At 35.5% G+C, this 22,398-nt stretch overlaps 1 protein-coding gene and 1 pseudogene across 1 annotated transcript; both read left to right on the forward strand.

The window, feature by feature from the left end:
* Positions 1-5,020: 5,020 nt before the first annotated feature.
* On the forward strand, positions 5,021-5,722 carry LOC149201814 (mitochondrial fission protein ELM1 pseudogene; annotated as a pseudogene).
* An 11,001-nt stretch (positions 5,723-16,723) lies between these two features.
* Positions 16,724-19,754, forward strand: LOC149201815 (xyloglucan endotransglucosylase/hydrolase protein 31-like). The gene is made up of 4 exons (XM_089399829.1): positions 16,724-17,064; positions 17,340-17,440; positions 17,771-17,997; positions 19,142-19,754. The coding sequence occupies exons 1-4, from the start codon at positions 16,797-16,799 to the stop codon at positions 19,554-19,556; spliced, it is 1,011 nt and encodes a 336-aa protein (XP_089255955.1). The 5' UTR covers positions 16,724-16,796; the 3' UTR covers positions 19,557-19,754.
* Positions 19,755-22,398: the final 2,644 nt, after the last annotated feature.

The raw sequence follows: 22,398 nt of genomic DNA on the forward strand, positions 1-22,398 counted from the left end.
GTTAAGCCATGGCTCTGGAGATAACGTCAATAACATGAGGAATTGATATCTAAATTATCTACTTGCAAATAAAAATAAAATCAAGTCTCTTCACTTATAGTCCGATAGCTCACCAAGTAACTTTTCTCGGTTAAGCCATGGCTCTGGAGATAACGTCAATAACATGAAGAATCAAATCACTTCACTCAAAATCTGATAGCTCGCCAAGTGGCTTTTCAGGGTTAAGACATGGCTCTGGAGATAACGTTAAATGACATGAAGAATTTGATATTTAAACTAATTGTCAACATCAAATGAATAAGACTGAAATCAAAGCATAACTAAAATTGAAAGCTAAGAAAAACAAAGTTAGCAGAGAGGACAATCTCATGTCAATATTTACTGCAAAAATTGTATGAAAATGCCCGGGCCTATCCTAACCTGAAACACACTGATTAGTGTTAGCACAAATATACAATGCTTGGAAAATCATGTACACGAATGAAACATCAACACTATAATTGAAATGTGAAATATACATAAGTGCATAGACTACGAAATATCTAAAATGGAAATAAAACAAAAACACATGAAAACTTTATAGAAATAAAAGGACGAAACCTTAGCCAGCAGGGGCCCTTTGCACGGCCTTGGTTAACATGCTGTCAAATCGAGATTATGCTCACACAGTCATATAAAACAGAGTCTTCTTATATTGCAAAACAGAGGAAGGATCCTCTCATTACAACAGCAAGACCAGTGTCATGGCACAATACATAAACTTAACAGCAAGATTACATCAACAAAAACTAACTCTACATGCGTTTGCAAACACGTTATTTATAAGGGAAATTACATAACAGTTTTCCTATGAAACACCTTCAGTGGAGGACACGTAAAAAGACAACATCCATGAGCTTAGCATGATGGTTGCCAAGATCATTCAATCTACCAAAAGGTGGTTGTTGGATTTGCATCGTGGGGGCAGTCTACAGCTGTCAAAATGTAGCCATGGATCTAGGAACGGTCTCGGACCCTTCACGTGTTGAAAAAAAGAGACCTGCTTGTCGTAGAACTCCTCGTTTGACCACTGTTTGACCCAGGCTTTCCTTTACGAATCTGTCTAAACCAATAGGACCTGGTCCATGTCTAGATCATTTCTGAACTGCTCATGTGCCTTGTTTTGCTTGATGACACCTGTAACCTAGAGATCAACAAAAATAGCTGTGGAAAGTCGAGTCAGCTGCGGAAAGTGGCTGCATTCCACAGCTGATGAGCGAAATCTAAGTCAAATAGCAAACACAAAAACATAGTTAGAAAACCACTTAAATGTACTCTTAGAATAAATATGTAATGATTTTTGATAGCTTGTGAGGCATTGGTGAGGGGAAAAAGTCTAGAAAAGTGTGTAGAAGAGGTGTAGTTTCAGGGCTCAACAATCTCTTCAATACATCCCAATTTATAATGCCATAACATTCTCTTTTATCTAGATACAATAGGGGTTTTGTCTTGTTTTCCACCCTCATGAGCAATAAAACCATTACAACCACTAATGAAGGTTTTTACCAATATCTTTTACAAAATTCTAGGCCAAAATCGCCTCCACAACACCATTTCTATTTGAACCATCCTATAGGATTCACTTTCAACCATAATATTTAAACTTTGTCTCCCATCTTGCTTATAGATATGAAGTTTCTAACCAACTCTAGAATATGTTGAACCCTCATGAGTGTTCTAATCCTTCCATCCTTTAACACCAACTTGACTTTTCCTCATCCTATGACTCTCGCTATCAAGTCATATTTTAAGAAAACATCGCCTCGATCATACCTTTCATATTTTCAAAGCCACTCCTTGTAGGGAGATATGAAAAGAATAACTTGAGTCGACTAACCATATGTCATGATTGATATGTGTGCTTGACATTTGTGCATATTCATTTTATAGCAAATAACTCCAACTAAAGAAGCTTGAGAACTACAAGATGATAATTTTACAATATTTTATTTATCATATATACAATTTTCATAGAAATCAATATATAATGTGAAATTGGATATAATTTCAATGATACTTTTATCGTGTAATTCTTGAAGGCCCATATCTTCAATATTCCTTAGTTTCTGATGCCATAACATTGTCTTTTCTCTAGAGACGATAGGGTTTTTGTCTTCTTTTCCAACCCGATAAGCAATAGAACCATTAAAACCATTAGTGATGGTTTTTCCCAATATATTTTACAAAATTCCAGGTCAAAATCCCCTCCACAACACCATTGTTATTTGATCCATCCGGTAGGCATCACTTTCAACCATAATATTTACAAATACGTCTCTCGTCTTGCTTATAGTTATGAAGTTTATAACTAATTTTATAATGTATTGAACCCTAACGAGTGTCATAATCCTTCCATCCTTGAACATCAACTTAACTTTTCCTCATGTTGTGAACCTTGCTATCAAATCATCTTTTAAGAAAATATCATCTCGACCATACCTTTCATATTTTCAATTCCACTCCTTGTAGGGAGTCATAGGAAAAGAAGAACTTGAGTCGATTAGCCATACATCATGATTTATATGTGTGTTTGAAGAAGCCAAGTACACATACCCTCCTTCCTCTGAGGAGGAATTCTCTTCTATAGAAGAAAAATTTTCAAATACCATCCCCTTATCAACACTCTTAGAAATACATTCCTTCTTATAATTCCCAAATTTACCACATCTCTAGCATTTGCTCAAGGATTTTCCTATAGTTTTAGATCTACGTCAAGATTTAGATCTCCCATTTGACAACTTAATTTATTTCGATCAAGGGAATTTCCTCTTACAGATAATGCATTTGTGCTCTAACTATTTATGGTTTTCCTCCTCATTTCTGCAAATAACAAGGATGAAACCACATCATCAAAATTTAATGTGGTTGCATTACAATCAGTAGCTACAACTAGACTATCCCATGAATGTGGAAATGAATAAAGTAAACTAATGCATTTAATATCTTGATAAAAAATTATATCAAGAAACAATTGACTTAACACAATATGAAGCCAATTAGATTCTCTATCACCTATTCTCCATTATTTATCCTTAGTAGGTACAATTTTTTTTGAAGCAAAAGTCATCTCCTAAGGACTTATATTGATACTGTTAAACACATACATGGTAGCAACAAAATATTAAAGATAAGCATGAGAGTGTCTATATTATTAACAATGATATACATTTATAGTACATGGTGTGACCCTTGGATTCATATTCCAAGTGGTCTCTTGGACTCCCTTTGGCTGTTAAGCTTCCACAACAACCCTTAAAGGATTAGGTGTCCAACATTCCCCCCCCTTAATACGAAGGGTTATGTATGAGTCCAAGAAGACAGCTGTAATACAAAATGTGAAAAAATGCATGGTAGCACTAGGCTGAATGTGCTCTCTAAAGTGTTGGTATAAAGGACGATGGTTTAAGGATGACCACCAACACTGGAATGCTTAGTGCAGTTCCCAAAACTCTTCTAAGTTTGGCATGATGCACAGGTCTTCTGCTAGAGGAAGTGCTCCTGATATTTTGAAGAGGGAAACCTTCAACCATGAAAGGGAGGTCTCATCCCACATAGAAGGGAGAAACTCAACATGAAAAGGGAGGTCTCACCCCACATAGAAGGGAGAAACTCAACATGAAAAGGGAGGTCTCAACCTGTGATGGTTTTAAGGATGAAAAACAACTCTGGAATGCTTAATGCAATTCCTGAAACTCTTCCAAAACTAGCAAGAAGCTGAAGTCTTCTGATAGAGGAAGTGTCCCCAATTATTTTAAGAGGTATCACCGACTGAAGGCATGCTCAGGGGCATCTTTGTCTCAGGATACAACTCTGAATCTAGTATGGCAGGTTGTGGCTCAGGCTCACTTGATGTGGCTTTGAAGCTTGTAGATGACCATCATTTCCCCCCTGTCAGATACAAGCTGAGATGATGGAGAAAAATCAACTGCAATACTGTTCAATACTCGAGAACAAGTTCAGACATATGACTGAAATATCTTCTTGGCTGTTGATGCCCATTACCAAGAAGCGATCCATCCAAGATGAATTTATGTTCTTGAAGGAGGCTTGTTTTTGAAGCATCTGTGTGAAGAATGGGTGGTTTTATGACAATGCTCACATGGATGAAGATCAAAACAATGATCTTTCATATGGCCAACTCGGTCACAATGTTGGCATTTCACAACCTATTGTTGTTGCTATGGAAGAGGGGCAGAAGCTAGAGGTGAATTGTCATGAATGAATCCAACACTCTGAAACTGAATGGGCTTTGAGTAGTTTGGAATGTGAAAGGACACATCCTTGCCATATCCAAGACCAGTTCTGTGCTTGTTGTGGACAAGCTCTTCCCAAGGTCTGATGATCGACTTTGGAAGTGCAGACTGAATTTTTGCATCTGCATGTACAACTGCTCCTGAGAGGGGCTTAATGATCTGATCAATTTGTTTCTTATGGAAGCTTGTTTCAATGTTATAAAAAGAAACAGGTTCAGAATGATGACTCCATTGCTGTAATTCTTCCTGTTGTAGTTGAGATTCAAGCTGTAAAAAATCAATCTGTTCTTGTGCATATTGTAGACAAGTTTGAATTTCTGAGAGAGAGCCTTTGCTGATTTGGAATGTGTCATTTGAAGTAGATTGTATCAGAGTTTTCAAGAACTCTAATACTTCACCAATTTGGGTCATTTTCTCCAATGTCAAATTTACACTTTAAAATTTGCTTATAGCTATGAACCAATGTCACCACAAAATATTCTCTACAAATGTGCAACAAACAACTAGTGTACAAGATCCCTTTAAGGCAGACAATACTATTGATTTCTCAAGTCTATTTTATCCATAAAGACAACAACATTGGTGCAACCATATAGCTCAAATTTTACCCATATAATTTATCTCATCTTCAATGCAAAAATTATAGACCAAGATACATGGTGAGCTCGATCAACATACAATATATTTGATGCTGAAATTAGGCATAAGCTTCAACACAAAGAGTAATAATGGCTCGTGAAATTATGGACAAAGAGGGACCATTGCTGGTGGTTGCATCTGGTCGGGACACAGTTTCAATTGCGAGTGCAATAAAAAGACTTTCTCCCCAAAATACATTTGCAATACAGATACAACACCCGAGGTGTCAAATCAATCGATTTGACTTGGTGGTAACCCCTCACCCTGATTTTTATGCTTTGAATCTTGCTGGACGACAATAAGTTCCTCGTTTTCTACGAAATTGGATAACTCCTAGAGAGCCACCAGATAGAAAAGTGGTGCTTACGGTTGGAGCTTTGCACCAGGCTGATTTTGCAACATTACGAATGGCTGTTGCACAGTGGCATGATGAATTAGCACCACTTCCAAAGCCATTGCTTGTTGTGAATACAGGGGGACCTACAAGGCATTGTAGGTATGGCACAGACCTTACTGTAAAGCTAGTAGATACTCTATATAAGGTGCTTGGTAAATGCGGGATTGTACACATTTATTTCTTGAGAAGAACGCCCCTTTAGGTGTGTAACATAATGTGGAAAGAATTTGGTAGTCATCCAAAGGTCTATATTTGGGATGGCCAAGATCCAAACCCACACTTAGGGCACTTTGCGTGGGCTGATGCCTTTGTAGTCACAACGGATTCGAACATTATGCTAAGTGAAGCATGTAGTACTGGGAAGCTAGTGTATGTCATTGGAGCAGAACAATAATATACCACTTTTGCAAACACTTTCCACACAGTTTTAAGCCACAAAAAGCAAATTCAGCTTGTTTTGGTTTTTCAATAAAGTTTAACGCAACAACAGTCAATAAAATTTAACACAACAACAACCATGCCATAGCATTAATACAGGTTTTGAACCAACAATACTCACAACATCAATGCTAATCCATATCCATCATAAATTCAATGCAGAGAGATGAATACATATACCCAATGCACCCAGAGATATTTGCTGCCAACGTAATTGTAATTCGAACCATTCAATGTAGAGCTTTGAAACAACATCCAATACTGCTCTTCAAAAACTCAACAATCCATTTCCAGTCAATGGCAGTCCCTTTATCGCTGAGAGCTCCATTCCAATGCAGTCAAATAGCACGACCGACGATTAATATATTCCAATGACATGACGAGAGATTTAATGTTTTGCTTCAATGACTTTCACATGAACTGCTTCAATTCATTTCTTAGGACTTCAAATAAAATCACAGAAAATGCACCAGGAGTATGGAATTGGAATTAATGCATAGCTAAAATGCAGAGGTAACGTTTGAACGAGGAATGGAGAAAGAGTGCACAGCTTCTGTTGGTTTGTAGGAACAGGTCTGAGTGGGAGCATGAAACTGATAGAGAGTGTTAGAGCGTTGCATTGGTAGAGAGGGACATGCCTAGCAATATTCCTCTTTGTAGTCGGAGGGGCAGGTCTGCTCACAACAGAGGAATGGCAGCGCTGATAGAGGTAACAACCTCTATTCTAACAAATGCTCAGAAAGGCATAATCAAGAGAGCATTGGTTTACAATGGCCACAAAAACAGGTGGCTCACACTTGAGCAAGGCAGGAGATCGCCTGCTCTGATACCATGTTAAACACATACATGGTAGCAACAGAATGTTAAAGATAAGCATGAAAGTTTCTATATTATTAACAATGATATACATTTATAGTACATGGTGTGACCCTTCGATTCATATTCCAAGTGGTCTCTTGGACTCCCTTTGGCTGTTAAGCTTCCACACCAACCCTTAGAGGATTAGGTGTCCACAAAGCCCATAGATTATCTTATAATGAATTGGCTATAACTTCTCCTAAAATATTTACTAACATTGAATCCAAAAGACATAACTGGATTGCACTATTTTCCTTCCTATTTGACTTCATCCAGTCTCCTATTGACATGCTTATTGTGTAGTAATATGATTTACAATAATTAACTATTCTTTTTTCTAACAACAAGTCTTTCATTTTGAAGTTCCATGGTTAAAATATTTTCCTATTAAATTTCTAGATCTCAATTTTAGAATATTTTCCATTCTCTAAACACAACCATGGAGTTCCTAATAAAAATAGGTTGATCATAGAGCCAAGACAATTGAACCCTTAGCATTGAAGGTGTCCCCTAAAGCTAATAACCACTTTAATACCAAATGTTATTTTTAAACCTTTATAGTAAAGAAATCCATACATAAATTCTTTATAAACAAAAAAAGTAAAATTTAACATTTACACATAATACTTGAATATTTACCATAGAAGCACTTAACTAGGAAAACTAACAATTTTTTAAAGTGGCACTCTAACTCTCATTGTATTAAATTCACCATTTACAATACACCATATAGGATCCTATGTTATCAAAGAACACAATCCATTGATTTACATTAAAAGCTCCATCAAAGTTGAGCTTTAGGAAATTTAGGCGAGGAGGTGTCCAATTAGATGGGATAGATGGAAATCTAGTGAGAGAAGTAGAAAGAGAAAGGGGGTACTAGGGTGTAGTTTCCAATATGATAGAATGGATGTTTCTCCCCCAAGGTGTGTTAGTCCTGGTCTAACAAGGTTTGCATTACTATAAATTCTCAGACATCTTATTGAATGAGGAGCCAAAGATGGTTCTGAGAGAGGGAGCTGTTTTTAATATGCAATGGTCCATTTCCTTCCAAATACTCCAAAGAAGCAAACTCGGTAAGAGGACTCAAGTACTATTTAAAATGGGGTTGTTGAACACTTTCACTCTCCATTTTATGATGGTGTAGGAGATACTTAAGGGGTCATGATCTGAGCGCTTCATAGATCTCCAAGGTAGTCCATAGATGGTTGTAACAAGAGAAACAATAAGTGCTCCAAATTTTTAGATTCAAGAAAAAACAAATGACATCTTGAGGGCCCCAGGAAGTTTTTTTTCTAGATTTTTTCCCAAGTTAGTGTTTTCCTTTGTACGAGGAGCCAAAGAAATATTGAAACTTTTTACCATAGTTTCATTTCCAAAAATTACTATAAACAAAGCCCTTAGGGATCTCATTGAACTTGGCTTCAAAGTTTTATGCTTCTTTAGTTGAGAATATACTACCGATTTCATCACCCCATCTAAGTTTCTATACTTGAGTAGAGACTAGGACTCATCACTCTTGTAGTTACAACCATTGCCTTGAGAAGAGGAGCTATGATTGACCCAATAATATTTGACTTTAAGCATGCCTTGCCTCTATATAGTGAGTCAAATAAGATTTAAATCCAATCAAAGAAGATTTAAATCCTTTTGTCTTGCTAAACCTTGTGGGAACTTTTGAGTTTAATTTTAAACATATTATAAAATTAAATTGAAATAAAAAAATATATAAAATATTTTGACTTGAAATAAGTTATAGTTTTTTGGGCATGTGGTATTGATAAGTCATGGTATTGGCACATAGTATTGTAGCAAAGTCTATTTATAGGTTAATAATCTCCATACTAAAGTGGTCATGAAATCTCCATGATTATATATATATTCTTTTTACAAATAATAATAATAACAATAATTTAAAATAAAATTATATAAAGAAAATGAAAATAAAATAATTCTTGATGGTTAAATTTAAGATAAAGAAGTTGTAATGCCTTCCATACTTAACATTGATTTTAAATGGTGTTCTCTCACACACACATAGTGAAAGAGATCAAATTGCTCTAGGTCCACCAAACCTTTTTTTTCAAGTTTTCCAATCTAAAAGACGACCTTGATAGAATTTGGGTTAACATGGATACATGTTGATAGTAAAAATGTGAAACCACATTACATATGGGAAAATGAATGCAAGATTGAAAAATACTTTGTGTGAAAATACTTTAAAGATGTAGATGTATATTGTTTTTTCAAAATAAATATATAATTTTGATTAAAATTATCCTCTTAATTATTTTAACCCAATTCTAATTGATTAAATAATTCCATATTAATTAAATTAATACTAGTCCAACTTTATTTTAAATAGTTGAATAATTCTATATTAATTAATTTAATATATTTAATCTAATATAACTCTAATTAATTGAACAATACTATGTTTTTTACTTTAATATATTATTTTACTTTAATATAATTATTATAAGCTAAGCAAATATATATCATTCTCTCAATGTATTCAATCTTATGCTTTATTTTGAAACAGTAAGCTATATTTTTGATAATAAATAAAAATATTTGATGACACTAACCATGTCAAGATAATTACATAATTAAATTTAAATAACAAGAATTATATAAAGTAAAAAAGAAATATTATATATATTCTAAAAATTGTTTTATGTTAGACAATATATTTGTTTTTTATTGCATGTTTTTTCCTTTAACTTTCAAAAAAAATTATTTTCACTTATTTACATAATTGAAGTTCATTTTCAAGTAAAGATGAAAGATGATGGTGGTTGTCAAGATGTAATATAGGGAACTAAGTGTATTTCATTAACATAAAACAAGTAAGAACATGTTAAATTATTTATTCTTTAAATCTACATACATGCGTTGATATAATTTGAATGCATGTTAGTAATATACAATAAAAAAGATACAATATATTAGAAATAACAAAAAAAATTGAATAGAGAATTAAGATATATAATATAAAGAAAATAAATAAATTATTTTTAATTAATTATGTAATTTAATTTTATAGTTTATTTGTAAGTCATATAAATATGGAGTTTATCTTTGTAAATTTCCATAGTTAAAAATTATGTTAGATAATGTTTTTGGAAAAAAAACATATATGAATATTTCAACCATTTTAAAGATGTTATGAAACCAGCTCACAAAAAGATAGAAAAGAGAGATCAACGCCTTAGAATTCAGCCTCTTCGAGGGGGCAACCTCCTTTACATTACATAAATGAACAATTCTTCGATGATACAAATGACAAAACCTCCTTTCTATATATAGGAGTCTAAGGAGTCACAATATAATCCAGCCGACCTAACAATAATAATATAAAGCCACAAAAATAATAATAGAGGGATTCTATGGGGCACAGAATTAAAAATATGTGGGTAATAGGGGCACAACAATATAAATAAGGGGTATAACTACAATAGTAATGGGGTAATCACTAGTATTATAGGGACCCAACATGCCCCTCTCCTTCAAAAAAGTGTTGTCCTCAACGCTTGAGCAGTTCTAGATACTTCTGCATAAAATTCTCATCCTCCCATGTGGAATCTTCAGCGGATAAGTTCTTCCACTTGATAAGATAGTCAGAAATTGATCGATTTCGTAGCTGTCGAGTTCTTGTTTCTGTGATTGCTTCCGGTTCCAATATAATTTTTCCTTCCTCGTCAAGTTCTGGCAATATTGTTTGAACTGGGAGCTTGTCGCTTATAACCTTCTTTAAACATGAAACGTGGAAAACTGGGTGCAATCGAGAAGCTGTAGGAAGCTCCAATTTGTATGCCATAGTACCAATCTTTTCCAACACCTTGTACGGACCATAATACTTTGGTGATAATTTATTATCCTTCTTAGCTTGCTTTAGGGACATTTGCTTATATGGTTGTAGCCGTAGGAATACCCAATCACCTACATCAAAACTTCTTTCACTGCGATGTTGATCTGCCTGTTGTTTCATTCTATTTTGTGCCAACATGAGGTTATCCTTTAAGAGTTAGAGGACTTGTTGTTGATGTTCGATGTGATGTTCCACTGCCTCAACCTTAGAATTTTCTCTTAAATATGATGTGATTGATGGTGGTTGGTACCCATAAAGTGCCATAAATGGGGTCATTTTTGTTGTTGTATAGAAGGAAGTGTTATACCACCATTTAGCCAGAGGCAACCATTTGACCCATTGTGTCTGTTTATCAGATACAAAGCAACGAAGATATCCTTCCAAACATTTTTTCACTATCTCAGTTTGCCCATCAGATTGAGGATGATAAGATGAGCTATGAGCTAACTGAGTACCAAGACAAGAAAATAATTATGTCCAAAAATTTCCAGTGAAAATGGGATCTCTGTCACTTACAATAATCTTTGGGTTTCCATGTAGCTTTTGAACTGTTTCCATAAATGCAGTAGAAACTGTACTGGCTTTAAATGGATGTGATAATGCACAAAAGTGTGCATACTTGGTAAGTCTGTCAACTACCACCATGATGACAATCTTTCCCTCAGACTTGGGTAAACCTGTGATAAAATCCATTGAAACCTCCTCCCAACGTTGGCTTGGAATGGATAAAGGTTGTAATAGACCCGGTGTCTTAATTGTTTCAACTTTATTTTGTTGGCAAACCAAACATTCCGCTACAAACTTTTGAATATCTGATTTAAGGCCATCCCAAAAAAATTCCTTCTTAACCCTGTGGTAAGTTTTTAAAAATCCTGAGTGCCCTCCTAAGGGAGAAGTGTGCAATTCCATAAGAATCTTTTGTTTTAGCTGGGAATTCTTACAGAGGTATAAGCGATCTTTGTACCATAACGAATCATTTTGCCAGCTAAATGTATCAGAAGTACTTGAATCTTGTTGTAGCTTTCGAATAAGTGCCCACACTTCTTCGTCATTCTTCCATTCCTCCTTTGCTTCATTTATCCAATCTGGTTGGATAATAGAAATGGCACACAACAATGCTTCCATATCCTCATCCTTTCTTGAGAGTGCATCTGCCACCACATTTTGCTTCCCTTTTCTGTAGATGATTTCTTAAGTGCATGGAGTATTGCCAACATTTCCTTCTCATAAATAGCTTTGCTTAAAAACTTTCCCTTGATTGGACGACTTTCAAAAGCAATGGGTCTTTCATCTTGCATTAGAACAGCACCAATTCCATTTCCTGAAGCATCACATTCCACAATAAAGGTTTTTGTGAAGTCTGGTGTAGCTAAGACCGGTGCTTGGCACATTGCCTCCTTAAGATGTTTAAAGGCCTTTGTTGCTTCCGGAGTCCATGAAAATGAATCTTTCTTCAATAATGTTGTTAGAGGTGCTGCTATTCTCCCATAATTCTTAACAAACTTGCGATAATACCCTGTCAACCCAAGAAATCCTCGCAGATGCTTTATGGATGTGGGGATTTTCCATTCCTTAATGGCTTTAATTTTGCTAGGGTCTACCTTAACTCCTTCATGAGATACAATATGACCCAAATATTCCACCTCCTGGACTCCAAAGAAACATTTGGATCTTTTTGCATATAATTGTTTCTCCTCCAATAGTTGTAGCACCTTGTCAACATGTTCAACATGATCCTTCCAAGACTTGCTGTAGATTAGTATATCATCAAAAAATACTAACACAAATTTTCTAAGGAATGGTTTGAAAATTGAATTCATCAAACCTTGAAATGTTGAAGGTGCATTGGTAAGGCCAAAAGGCATGACCAAAAATTCATAATGACCCTCATGAGTTCTAAATGTCGTTTTCGGAATGTCTTCAATCTTCATTCTGATTTGATGATATCCCGAACGAAGATCCAACTTGGTGAAGTAAATTGATCCATGCAATTCATCCAGTAATTCATCAATGACAGGAATGGGGAACTTATCTTTAATAGTGAGCTTGTTGAGCTCCCTATAATCTGGACACATGCGCCATGATCCATCCTTCTTGTGCACCAATACTACTGGAGCTGAGAAAGAACTTTGACTCGGTTGAATTATACCAGCCTCTAGCATTTCTGCAACCATACGTTCAATTTCACTTTTTTGGACATATGGATATCTGTACGGCCTGATGTTTGGAGGAACACTTCCTGGAATCAGATGAATAGCATGATCATGATCACGCATAGGTGGGAGACCTTTGGGAGTCTCAAATACCTTGGAATGATTGTCCAGGACTTTTTGGAGATCTGGAGAAATAGATGATTCCAATGTGGAAACATCTAGCGAACATAATTGTGCAATTACACCTCTTTGCTCCTTTTTTAGAAGCTTTGTCATGCCATTAGAGCTGATTATCTTTCCTGGTTTCCCTGCAATACCCCTTAATTCAACTTCCTTTCCTTCCACAGAAAATTTCATGAAAAGTTCTTGAAAATTAAAAGCTATTGTACCCAAGGATTGTAGCCATTGGACTCCTAGTACAACATCAGCACCTCCCATTGGAATGGAAAGCATTGGGCTAGTCAATACATATTCTCCCATGGATAGCTTGATATTATGGCACTTTCCAGAACAATTTATTGTTCCTCCATTTGCAATCATCACTTGACACTCTGGTGCTGGATATAGGAAGCAATTCAATTCTTTTGCTACCCTACAATGAATAAAATTGTGGGTGCTTCCTGAATCAATCAACACTATTACCTTTTTCTTCTTGATTTGTCCTTCTATCTTGATGGTTTGAGGAGTGGTAATTCCTGCCAATGCATTACAAGATATGGTCGGATTTATTTGTTCTTCATCTAGGCTTTGTTCCTGGAATATATCCTCTTCTTTTGACCTTTCTTGCTCCTTTTCTTCTTCCTCTTCACAATCTATGTAGAATAATTTCTTCTCAGCACACTTATGACCTTTTGTGTATTTGCTATCACAATTGTAACAAAGCCCTTTTGCTCTTTTTTCTTCCAATTGTTGTGGTGTCAACCTTGTAGGTTGTGGAAGACTATGGGCAACAACACTTTCGTCTTTATAGTTGTGAATGGTATGCTTCCTAGTTGCCATAATTTTGCTTTCCATTTTTCTTGCTAACCTGAATGCCTTCTCTAATGAATCAGGTTCCCAAAGGCGCACATCATGTTGGATATTATCCTTTAAAGACCCTATGAACACATCAATCCTATGCTCCTCTGGAATATCTTTTACCCTTATGTTCAATTTTTGGAACTCCTCAATGTGCTCCATTATTGAACCCTTTTGTTTGAGACTTATCAATTGGCTAAAAAAAGTGTTGCTTTTTGTATCCTCATAATGTGCTATCAATTCTTCCGTAAAAATTGCCCAAGTGATAAATTGTTTACGAGAACAAAGCCATTGATACCATACAAACTGATTTGGTTCCAAATATAAAGTTGCCATACGTACCTTTTGTGTGTTTTGCACATTATTGAGATCGAAAAATTGCTCCATCTGTAATATCCATGTGGCGGGATCCTTGCCATCAAACTTCCTCATATCGATTTTTGGAACATGGTGAGTCTTCGATCCAACATTAGAGTCTATGGAATCATGATTAACATTTCTTTTGTTCTCATCATGAGTTTCCTTTTGTACTCTTTCACCCTTAGTGACCATTTCTTGTAGCAACTTATCCATCTTATCATCCATGCCATCAATTTTAGCGTCCATGCCATTCACCTTAGCTTCCATGCCATCCATCTTAGCTTCTACACCTTTCTTTAAACCATCCATCTTAGCTTCTACATCTTTCCTTAAACCATCCATTTTAGATTCTGTTGCTTTTTGTGCAAGTGACACTCGTTGCACTTGTTCTTGTAATTTTGATATATCATATAGCATTTCTTATTCTTCTTCATGAGTCATGCTAGAGCTTTCAGACTCCTTACTAGGTGTTTGCATTTTCTTTCCTCGAGGCATCAGTTACCGATAATAATTCTCTAATATGCCCTTTGAATTCCTTCAAAATAAATTTTCAAACCAAGCTTAAGCAAAAATTAAAGAAAATCTACACACCTTTTTTCACTTTGTAGGAGCTCGATATTGCCTCCAATGTATCTCTGTACTTTCTGATTATCTAGTTCTGAATTTGTGACCTGTAGTAGCCCTCTGTGTCCTCTTTCCAATGCCACAAGTCTGACCCAAATTGGATTCTCCAAGGAAGAGTTATGCGAAATCTCCCACAGTGACTTGATTATAGACTAGTTCAGTAGAGCGAACTTGTACGACGTGCCACGTGTCACTGTTTCAACCTTTGACTCTGAAAAATATATAAAAGAAAACTACAGTCCGTCCTCTTTCTGTACCTTCTTACGAAATTTCAATCCGATGCTCAGAAAGAAAGTTATGACGATTTTCCCCAGGTCACCTGTTTTGAGTGTAATTCAGGAGTATGCAAAAAGACCAACTTCCTCAGATCATATCTCCGAAAATATCGCACGAAAAACTCTGAAATTCGGACCCAAGGTTCAACGCGATTTCTTCTCAAATGAGTTTTTTTTGCGACTTCTGAAACGTCACAGAAAAAAAGTTATAGCGAAAATGCCACGATGACCTGTTTGGAGCAGCGAAACCCTAGAATCCAAAGCTCTAATACCAAATGTTATGAAACCAGCTCACAAAAAGATAGAAAAGAGAGATCCACGCCTTAGAATTCAGCCTCTTCGAGGGGGCAACCTCCTTTACATTACATAAATGAACAATTCTTCGATGATACAAATGACAAAACCTCCTTTCTATATACAAGAGTCTAAGGAGTCACAATATAATCCAGCCGACCTAACAATAATAATATAAAGCCACAAAAATAATAATAGAGGGATTCTATGGGGCACAGAAATAACAATATGTGGGTAATAGAGGCACAACAATATAAATAAGGGGTATAACTACAATAGTAATGGGGTAATCACTAGTATTATAGGGACCCAACAAAAAAACATAAAATTAATGTAAAAATAAATAAATAAAGTATGAACCCAAAATATATGTTTCAAAATCACATAAATTGTTTATATATATATATATCTATAACTTAATTTTTAAATTAATTTAATATTTAATTTACAATTACACAATTACTTTTGGTGAAGCACACATTTTCCCTTCCATTATTACCATTTTAAAAATAAATATATTTTAAAAAATCTTCATAATTAATAATATCTTAGTAATTAGTATTATATATTTAATAAATATTATATTCAAATATTTATAATTTCTTTATATACCTAACTCATCATAATATTTTATTTATTTATTTAAAGGGTAAGGTACACATTTAAATATAATAAAATACAGTTTATTAATATTCCCCCACCACCAAAAAAAAAAAGCAATATTCTTAGCTTAAATATAATATTTAATTTTTCATAATAACAAAAAATTACTATTCACCAAATTTAAAGAGAATTTATATATTTAATATTTTCCCTTTACAAAGGAACATTATTTTAGGATACAACATTTTTTTAATATTCTTATATACATCAACTTCAACTAAAAATTTTATATTCAACTCTTTATCTCATTTTCATTATAGCTATAGGAGGTGTTTTCAAGTATGTTGCTTCAACACTGGGCTTTGGACGGCCCTTTTCTTTTACTCACCTTTTTATTCACTCACTCAACACTTTACATCACTATCTATCACCATACTTTTCGAGTGCCATAATGCCTTTTCATTTACTCACTTTCCTTTAATGGGTTATCCGATTTCAAACTCTACGTCTGCTACAATCGTAATGTCTCCCTGTCTATTCGAAACTCATACCCTAAAATTTTCCTCTGAGCTGTACTTCATTTTTTGGAACAAACTTGTGCATTTTCATGGTGTTCTTTCTTAACAGACACGCTAACTTCTTTGTGCTGGGCCAAGTATTTAACCCTTTTATATAGGTTTTGCTCTTAATTTTTCTGCAAGTGGACTTTACTTCCCCGGCTCAGATGGGCCAAATATTTTTATTCTATTAATGGTGTTGGTTACTTTGTTGAGTTCGTTAAGATAACCAGTAAGTGTTGCAGGTATTGTGAAGTGACATATAAGCAAAGGGATGGGCATCGCTTTTCCATATTTAAATCTACAATTGTGTTCCCTCTACATTTGCAGCTTGGGCTCCTGTGCTCTCCTCCATTCTTATTAGGTCTGCAGCTGTGAGGGATAAGAAATGCATAGATTTTAAATCTCTGCAACTGTAATGGGATTACCTAAAGGCGTTGGAGGCTATTGCAGTGCCATGGCAGCTATTTTTAGCTTTCATAAGCTTGTGCTCCTTGTCGCTCTGTTGGTCACAAGCTTAGTTTCAGCTGATGAAAGTCCGCAACCTCCGTCGCCTTCTCAACCAGTGACAAACTATTTCAAGACCATGGCGTTTGATGGAGGCTTTTCCAATTTGTGGAGCGCGGACCATCAGAATGTCTCCCAAGATCGAAAATCCGTGACCCTCAAGATTGATAGATATTCTGGTCATCATTTGCTTCCACTTTAATCCATGCATTTTATTAGGGTTAAACTTGAATGCAGATTTTGAAAATAGCAAAAAATTTAATACTCAGTTAATATTCCTTTTATTATTTCGAACTATCTAATGTGATTCATAATTAAATCCAATTTTTTTTTTAATAATTAAATTTTAAAATATTCTAAAATCTACCTTCTACTTACTTTTCTGCCATGCACCCTGAAAGTTAATTCATTTGGTTCCACACATAATAAAAATACTCCCTTTGCTTTGTTGCAGGAAGTGGTTTTAAATCGAAGCAGGCTTACATGTATGGTTTTTTCAACGTGGCACTGAAGCTGCAAGCTGGTTACACAGCGGGGATTGTGACCACGTTCTATGTGAAAATTAATTTTTTCCCTTAGATTTAATAGAGTTTAGGCTTTTGTGATCCATATCAAGTTAGAGAAAGATTTCGGCGAAAATCACATGGAATTTCATTTGTCTACATGTTTCGAACCAACTTATCCTGACAATGAACCACACTAGTTAATTCGAAACGCATCGACAAATGAAATTCCTTAAATTTGTTTTTCAAAATGCAATTTATGTATTTGTGCGTCTGCTTGATGGGTGTGCAGTTGTCTAAGTTTTTCAAAATGCAATTTATGTATGGGTTGATTCATTATAAGCTCACACAGCATTCGTCCGTTTGCTCGATGGGTGTGCAGTTGTCTAATAGCGAGGTGTATACTGATCGGCACGATGAGTTGGATTTCGAGTTTCTGGGGACGATTCCAGGGGAGCCTTACAAACTCCATACAAACATCTACGGGAATGGCAGCGGTGACGGTAACATTACCAGCCGTGTGGGAAGAGAACAGCAGTTTCATCTTTGGTTCGATCCCACGCAAGATTTCCACAATTACTCCGTCGTGTGGACTCCTCATCACATCATGTACGTTACCCAAGTGATTGCGGATTCCTTGAATACTTGACCTCCCTATGGGGACTATCATTTACTTTTAATATTAGTATATATATACTAAAGTTTTAGGATAAATTATTTGGTTGGCAAAATTATATATATATATAACTTGTCGTAAGTGTATTATTTCGGAGAGTTTCATGCTCTGTGTCGAACACTTGAATTTGTGTGTTTTGCTTGTTCTGTGTCACTATAGGATTTAGATCTAGAGTTAAATAGACTTAGATCCAGAGTTAAATGAATCTAGACTGGCTTAATTCTCCTTTTAAATAGGTTATATTCCACATAAACACTGTGGGTTCTCAATATCATGATCCATTTGTATTTGTATTTGTATTTTATTTTGATAGAGTTAAAATCTTTACATTATATTACATTATTTTTTTTAAATAATTTTATTTACGATCCATTTGTATTTGTATTTTTCTTTTATTTTGATAGAGTTAAAATCTTTACATTATATTACATTATTTTTTTTATATAATTTTATTTTTGTTAATAGTAAACAAAAAGGAAAAACAATGTTAATAAATTGGGTTTTTTTTGGGTGAAGGAATGAAAATTGAAGGTTAAGCAACACAAATATTTTTGGGGTAATAAGAACTATGAATCACAAAGAAACAAGATCCCAAATTTAGTATAGATTTTGGCATAAAAATTAGGGTACGAGATAATTACGGAGAAAAAAAATTGGAGGAAGCCCTAAAAACAGGGAGAGCAAGTCTTTAATTTAATTATTTTTTTGATAAATAATTAAATTGTAATTTAATCATCGTGGATCCATGACTCTAAATTTACAAGTGTCTAGAGGGATCAAAACTTTTAAGATTCAAAGAGATTTGATCTCTGTTGGAGTTTGGTAGATATAGAGTTAAGATGCATCTAGGTTGTTTTAGTTTCTTCCTTTAAATAAGTTATATTCCACCTGAATACCATGAGTCAATACCATACCATGAGTTTTTTTATTTTTTACTTATAAAATTATTTTTATTTTTTATTTTATTTTATGCTTGGATTGAGCACATGAGTCAATACCATACCATGAGTCTTTTTATTTTTTACTTATAGAGTTATTTTTATTTTTTATTTTATTTTATGCTTGGGTTGAGCGCAGGTTTTTCGTGGACAGCGTTCCCATCCGACAATTCCGGAAGCAGCAGAGTGTGGAATCGCAGTACCCAGCGAAGCCAATGTCTATCTATGCAACCGTGTGGGACGCATCTGACTGGGCAACCGATGGAGGAAAATACAGGGCAAACTACAGTTACGAACCCTTTCTCTCAACTTACAGCGACTTCATAATCAGCGGTTGCACGGCTGAACAACACGATTGCAAGCTGCCCGGGTACTTGGATCACCTCATACCGCCTACGCTCTCCAAGGCTCAGAAACAAGCCCTTGACTTTGTGAGGAACAACTATATGACTTACGATTATTGCCAGGATTTCTCTCGATATCCCAGCGGTCTGCCCGAGTGTCCACGCTCGTCTCCTCCGAGCCCCCCTGTTCTTCTTCATCAGGATGCCTGAACATCTGCAGATAGACTAAACCTTTTCGTAAACTTTTATGCCACAGAATAAAACCCTGCGTGTCCATGTGCAAATGTAACGTTGTGCTGACGCAACGTTTAGGGTGACGAGTGCACTAAATATATGTAGAATATTGTGTTTACTTCTGCACAGCTTGCTGTGTATCCCCGCGTTCATAAAATATATGAATTGGCATAGTTGTTATTTTGTATATTTCTTTTGATATCTTTAGCACTGCGGTTTCAATTTTTTTTCCAATGCGAAAAAAGTTTAATATTATATTATTATCAGATATGGAAATATATGTATTGTCCATCAAATATTCTTAACATATGCCTTATCTGCAATGTCTAGAAAATACATATCTAATAATGCCTGTAATGCTAGGGATATAACAATCCAAAGTCCATATACAACAAGATTACAGATTGAAATACAAGTATGTGTAAGTTGCAATCCAGAAACAGCTTAATAAAAGATGTCATAAATACATGATCTCTGTAACAAAAAACAGTCTTGCATTGCAGTTAAGTAACAATATTTTGAAAATTTTGTTGTCCTAAGAGTGCCCGTACCACATCGAGACAAAAACAAAAAATAGCCCAATTGAGTAACTTGTGTCCATCAGCAGCTTCTTCAACATGACAATTCTTTGGTATAGTTTCTCACCCCAGCCAAAAAGAAAAACAAATACTCTTCAGGTAATTCACCATCTACGAGGAGACAAAAACAGAAACAAGCAATGAGTTGTCAAGTCAAATCCTCGGAGAGGACACTCTTGAGCCCAGTGGCCAAACATCCAAATTCTAGTTGCCTTGTTCCTTCTCCTGAGATGAAGTGCATCTTATCATCATTCCACGAATCCAAACCAAAAATATACTTTGTTGTATCCACACTTGTATTAGAAATAGTATTATGTGACAAAATTTGTAAAAACATATAAACAAAAAAAAACTCTGCAAAGCATCAAAAATTCAAAAAAATATCATGGTGGGAGAAATCCTATCCAGGGAAGGGGAAATCTTATATATTAATGCTCTCCTAGTCCACAGTAACAGTTAAGTGCATTTTCCCAATGGAGTTAGTTAAGCCCTTCTTCTATAGTTCATTAGCATCTATGTTTTGTTTCCTGTCAACATGTCTGATAGAGAAATTGTTGTGCTGCATCCGTAACAGTTCAATTCTCGTCAGCCAACCAAGAACTAAAGGATTTGTGATTTTAGCAGTTCCCTTAATGTGCTCTATAATTACTTTAGAATCTCCATGGATGTGGATGAGAGGAATATCCAGCCAAATTGTGAACCATATGAGGCCCCATAATGGCAATACCTCAGCTTTAGTGTTTGTGCCCCTTCCACCATGCCAATAAACTCTGAAAATTTGTTCCTTTGAGATGGCCAGCCAGAAACCGCATCCACACACTTGTTGTTGTACAACCCCATCAAAAAAACCCATCGGGTATATTGGTTGAAACTCAGTCTTCTTTTGGCAAGGGAATTTTTTGCTTATGTCCTTAGTGGAATATAGAGTGTAACAGATGATGATCTTTTCCATAACATTGTGGAAACTCCCAGTGCCATTTTGAAAGATGTAGTTGTTCCTCCACTTCCAGATTTCCAGAAAACAAATAGGAGGTATGATTTTCCAGTCAGCCTTTTGAGTTGTCCACCATAATAGACAGTCCTTTATGCATGCATGTTGGTAAAAAGGAAAACCTAAGTGAGAAGAAAGTCCTTTCCATATCTGTGAGGTGAGAGGACAATTGAGGAATATATGATTGTTGCTTTCAGATTCCTTCTTACAAATAGGACAGATGCCTGGTCCATGCCATTGCCTCTTTTGCAAGTTTTCCCAAGTTAGATTTTTGTTATGAAAAACTAGCCATGTGAAGAGGATGATTTTGTTGGGGATGTTGGTTTTCCAATATGCAAATAGGGGATGTTTCTCAGTCAATTTTGAGACCTTTGAAGAGAGTGAAAGGTATGTATCTACCACACTAATGTTGTCATTCTGCATCTTCCCCTCCAGCGTGGCAGATTATTCATCCCAGCGACAATGCGCTCCCATTCCAGGTCCCAATTGCTAGATAACCCCAACTCTTGTGCAGATTTCCAGATGGGATGAGGGCCCCTCCAAGATACTATGGCTTGACTCCAGAAAAAGATGCCCCTTCTATTGAGGGAGGCAATAAGAAGATCTGGGATATTGTCAACATCACCATAACCTAGGATACGATCAGATCCAATGAGAATATTGTGGCCCGTGCCAATGTTCCAAACCAGATGTTGCAGGAAGATTTTGGTGACTTTTCAGAAACTAAGCCAGATGGCAGATCCATTCCTGGCTCCAATGGTTCCTTTACGGAACCAGAAAGTGAAGTCATGTTTCTTAAGGTATTTTTGTCTGATGACCAGACTCCAGGTTCCGGTACCAAAAATACCTCTCCAAAGGGACTTGATAAGTAAAGCCTGTCCAAAATGGCGGAGATCTAGAATTCCCCATCCCCCCATAACTTTCGGCAGAGAGACTTTAGATATTTTAGCAAGGTGAAATTTCTTTTGAATATGACTTGCCCCCCAGATAAAATTGGCCATGACTCGGTTAAGAGAGAGAATGATAGTAGCAAGAATATGGTAAAGGTGGCCCCAATAAACTCCTAGTTGGTTTAGAACAGCTTGGGAAAGGATAACCTGCCCTCCCAGGGAAAGATTTATGTATTCCCATCCTGATTTAAAAAAAAAAATCTATCAACTAGCCATAGCCAATCAGTGTTTCTATAATTACATGGTTTTATATGGATACCCAAATAATTGATACCTAGATCCATCAATTTGGCATCAAT

Source organism: Pinus tabuliformis, chromosome 2_1 (genome assembly GCF_031772625.1).
Source record: "Pinus tabuliformis cultivar Carrire ecotype Pingquan chromosome 2_1, CPIR1, whole genome shotgun sequence".
Lineage (NCBI taxonomy): Eukaryota > Viridiplantae > Streptophyta > Pinopsida > Pinales > Pinaceae > Pinus > Pinus tabuliformis.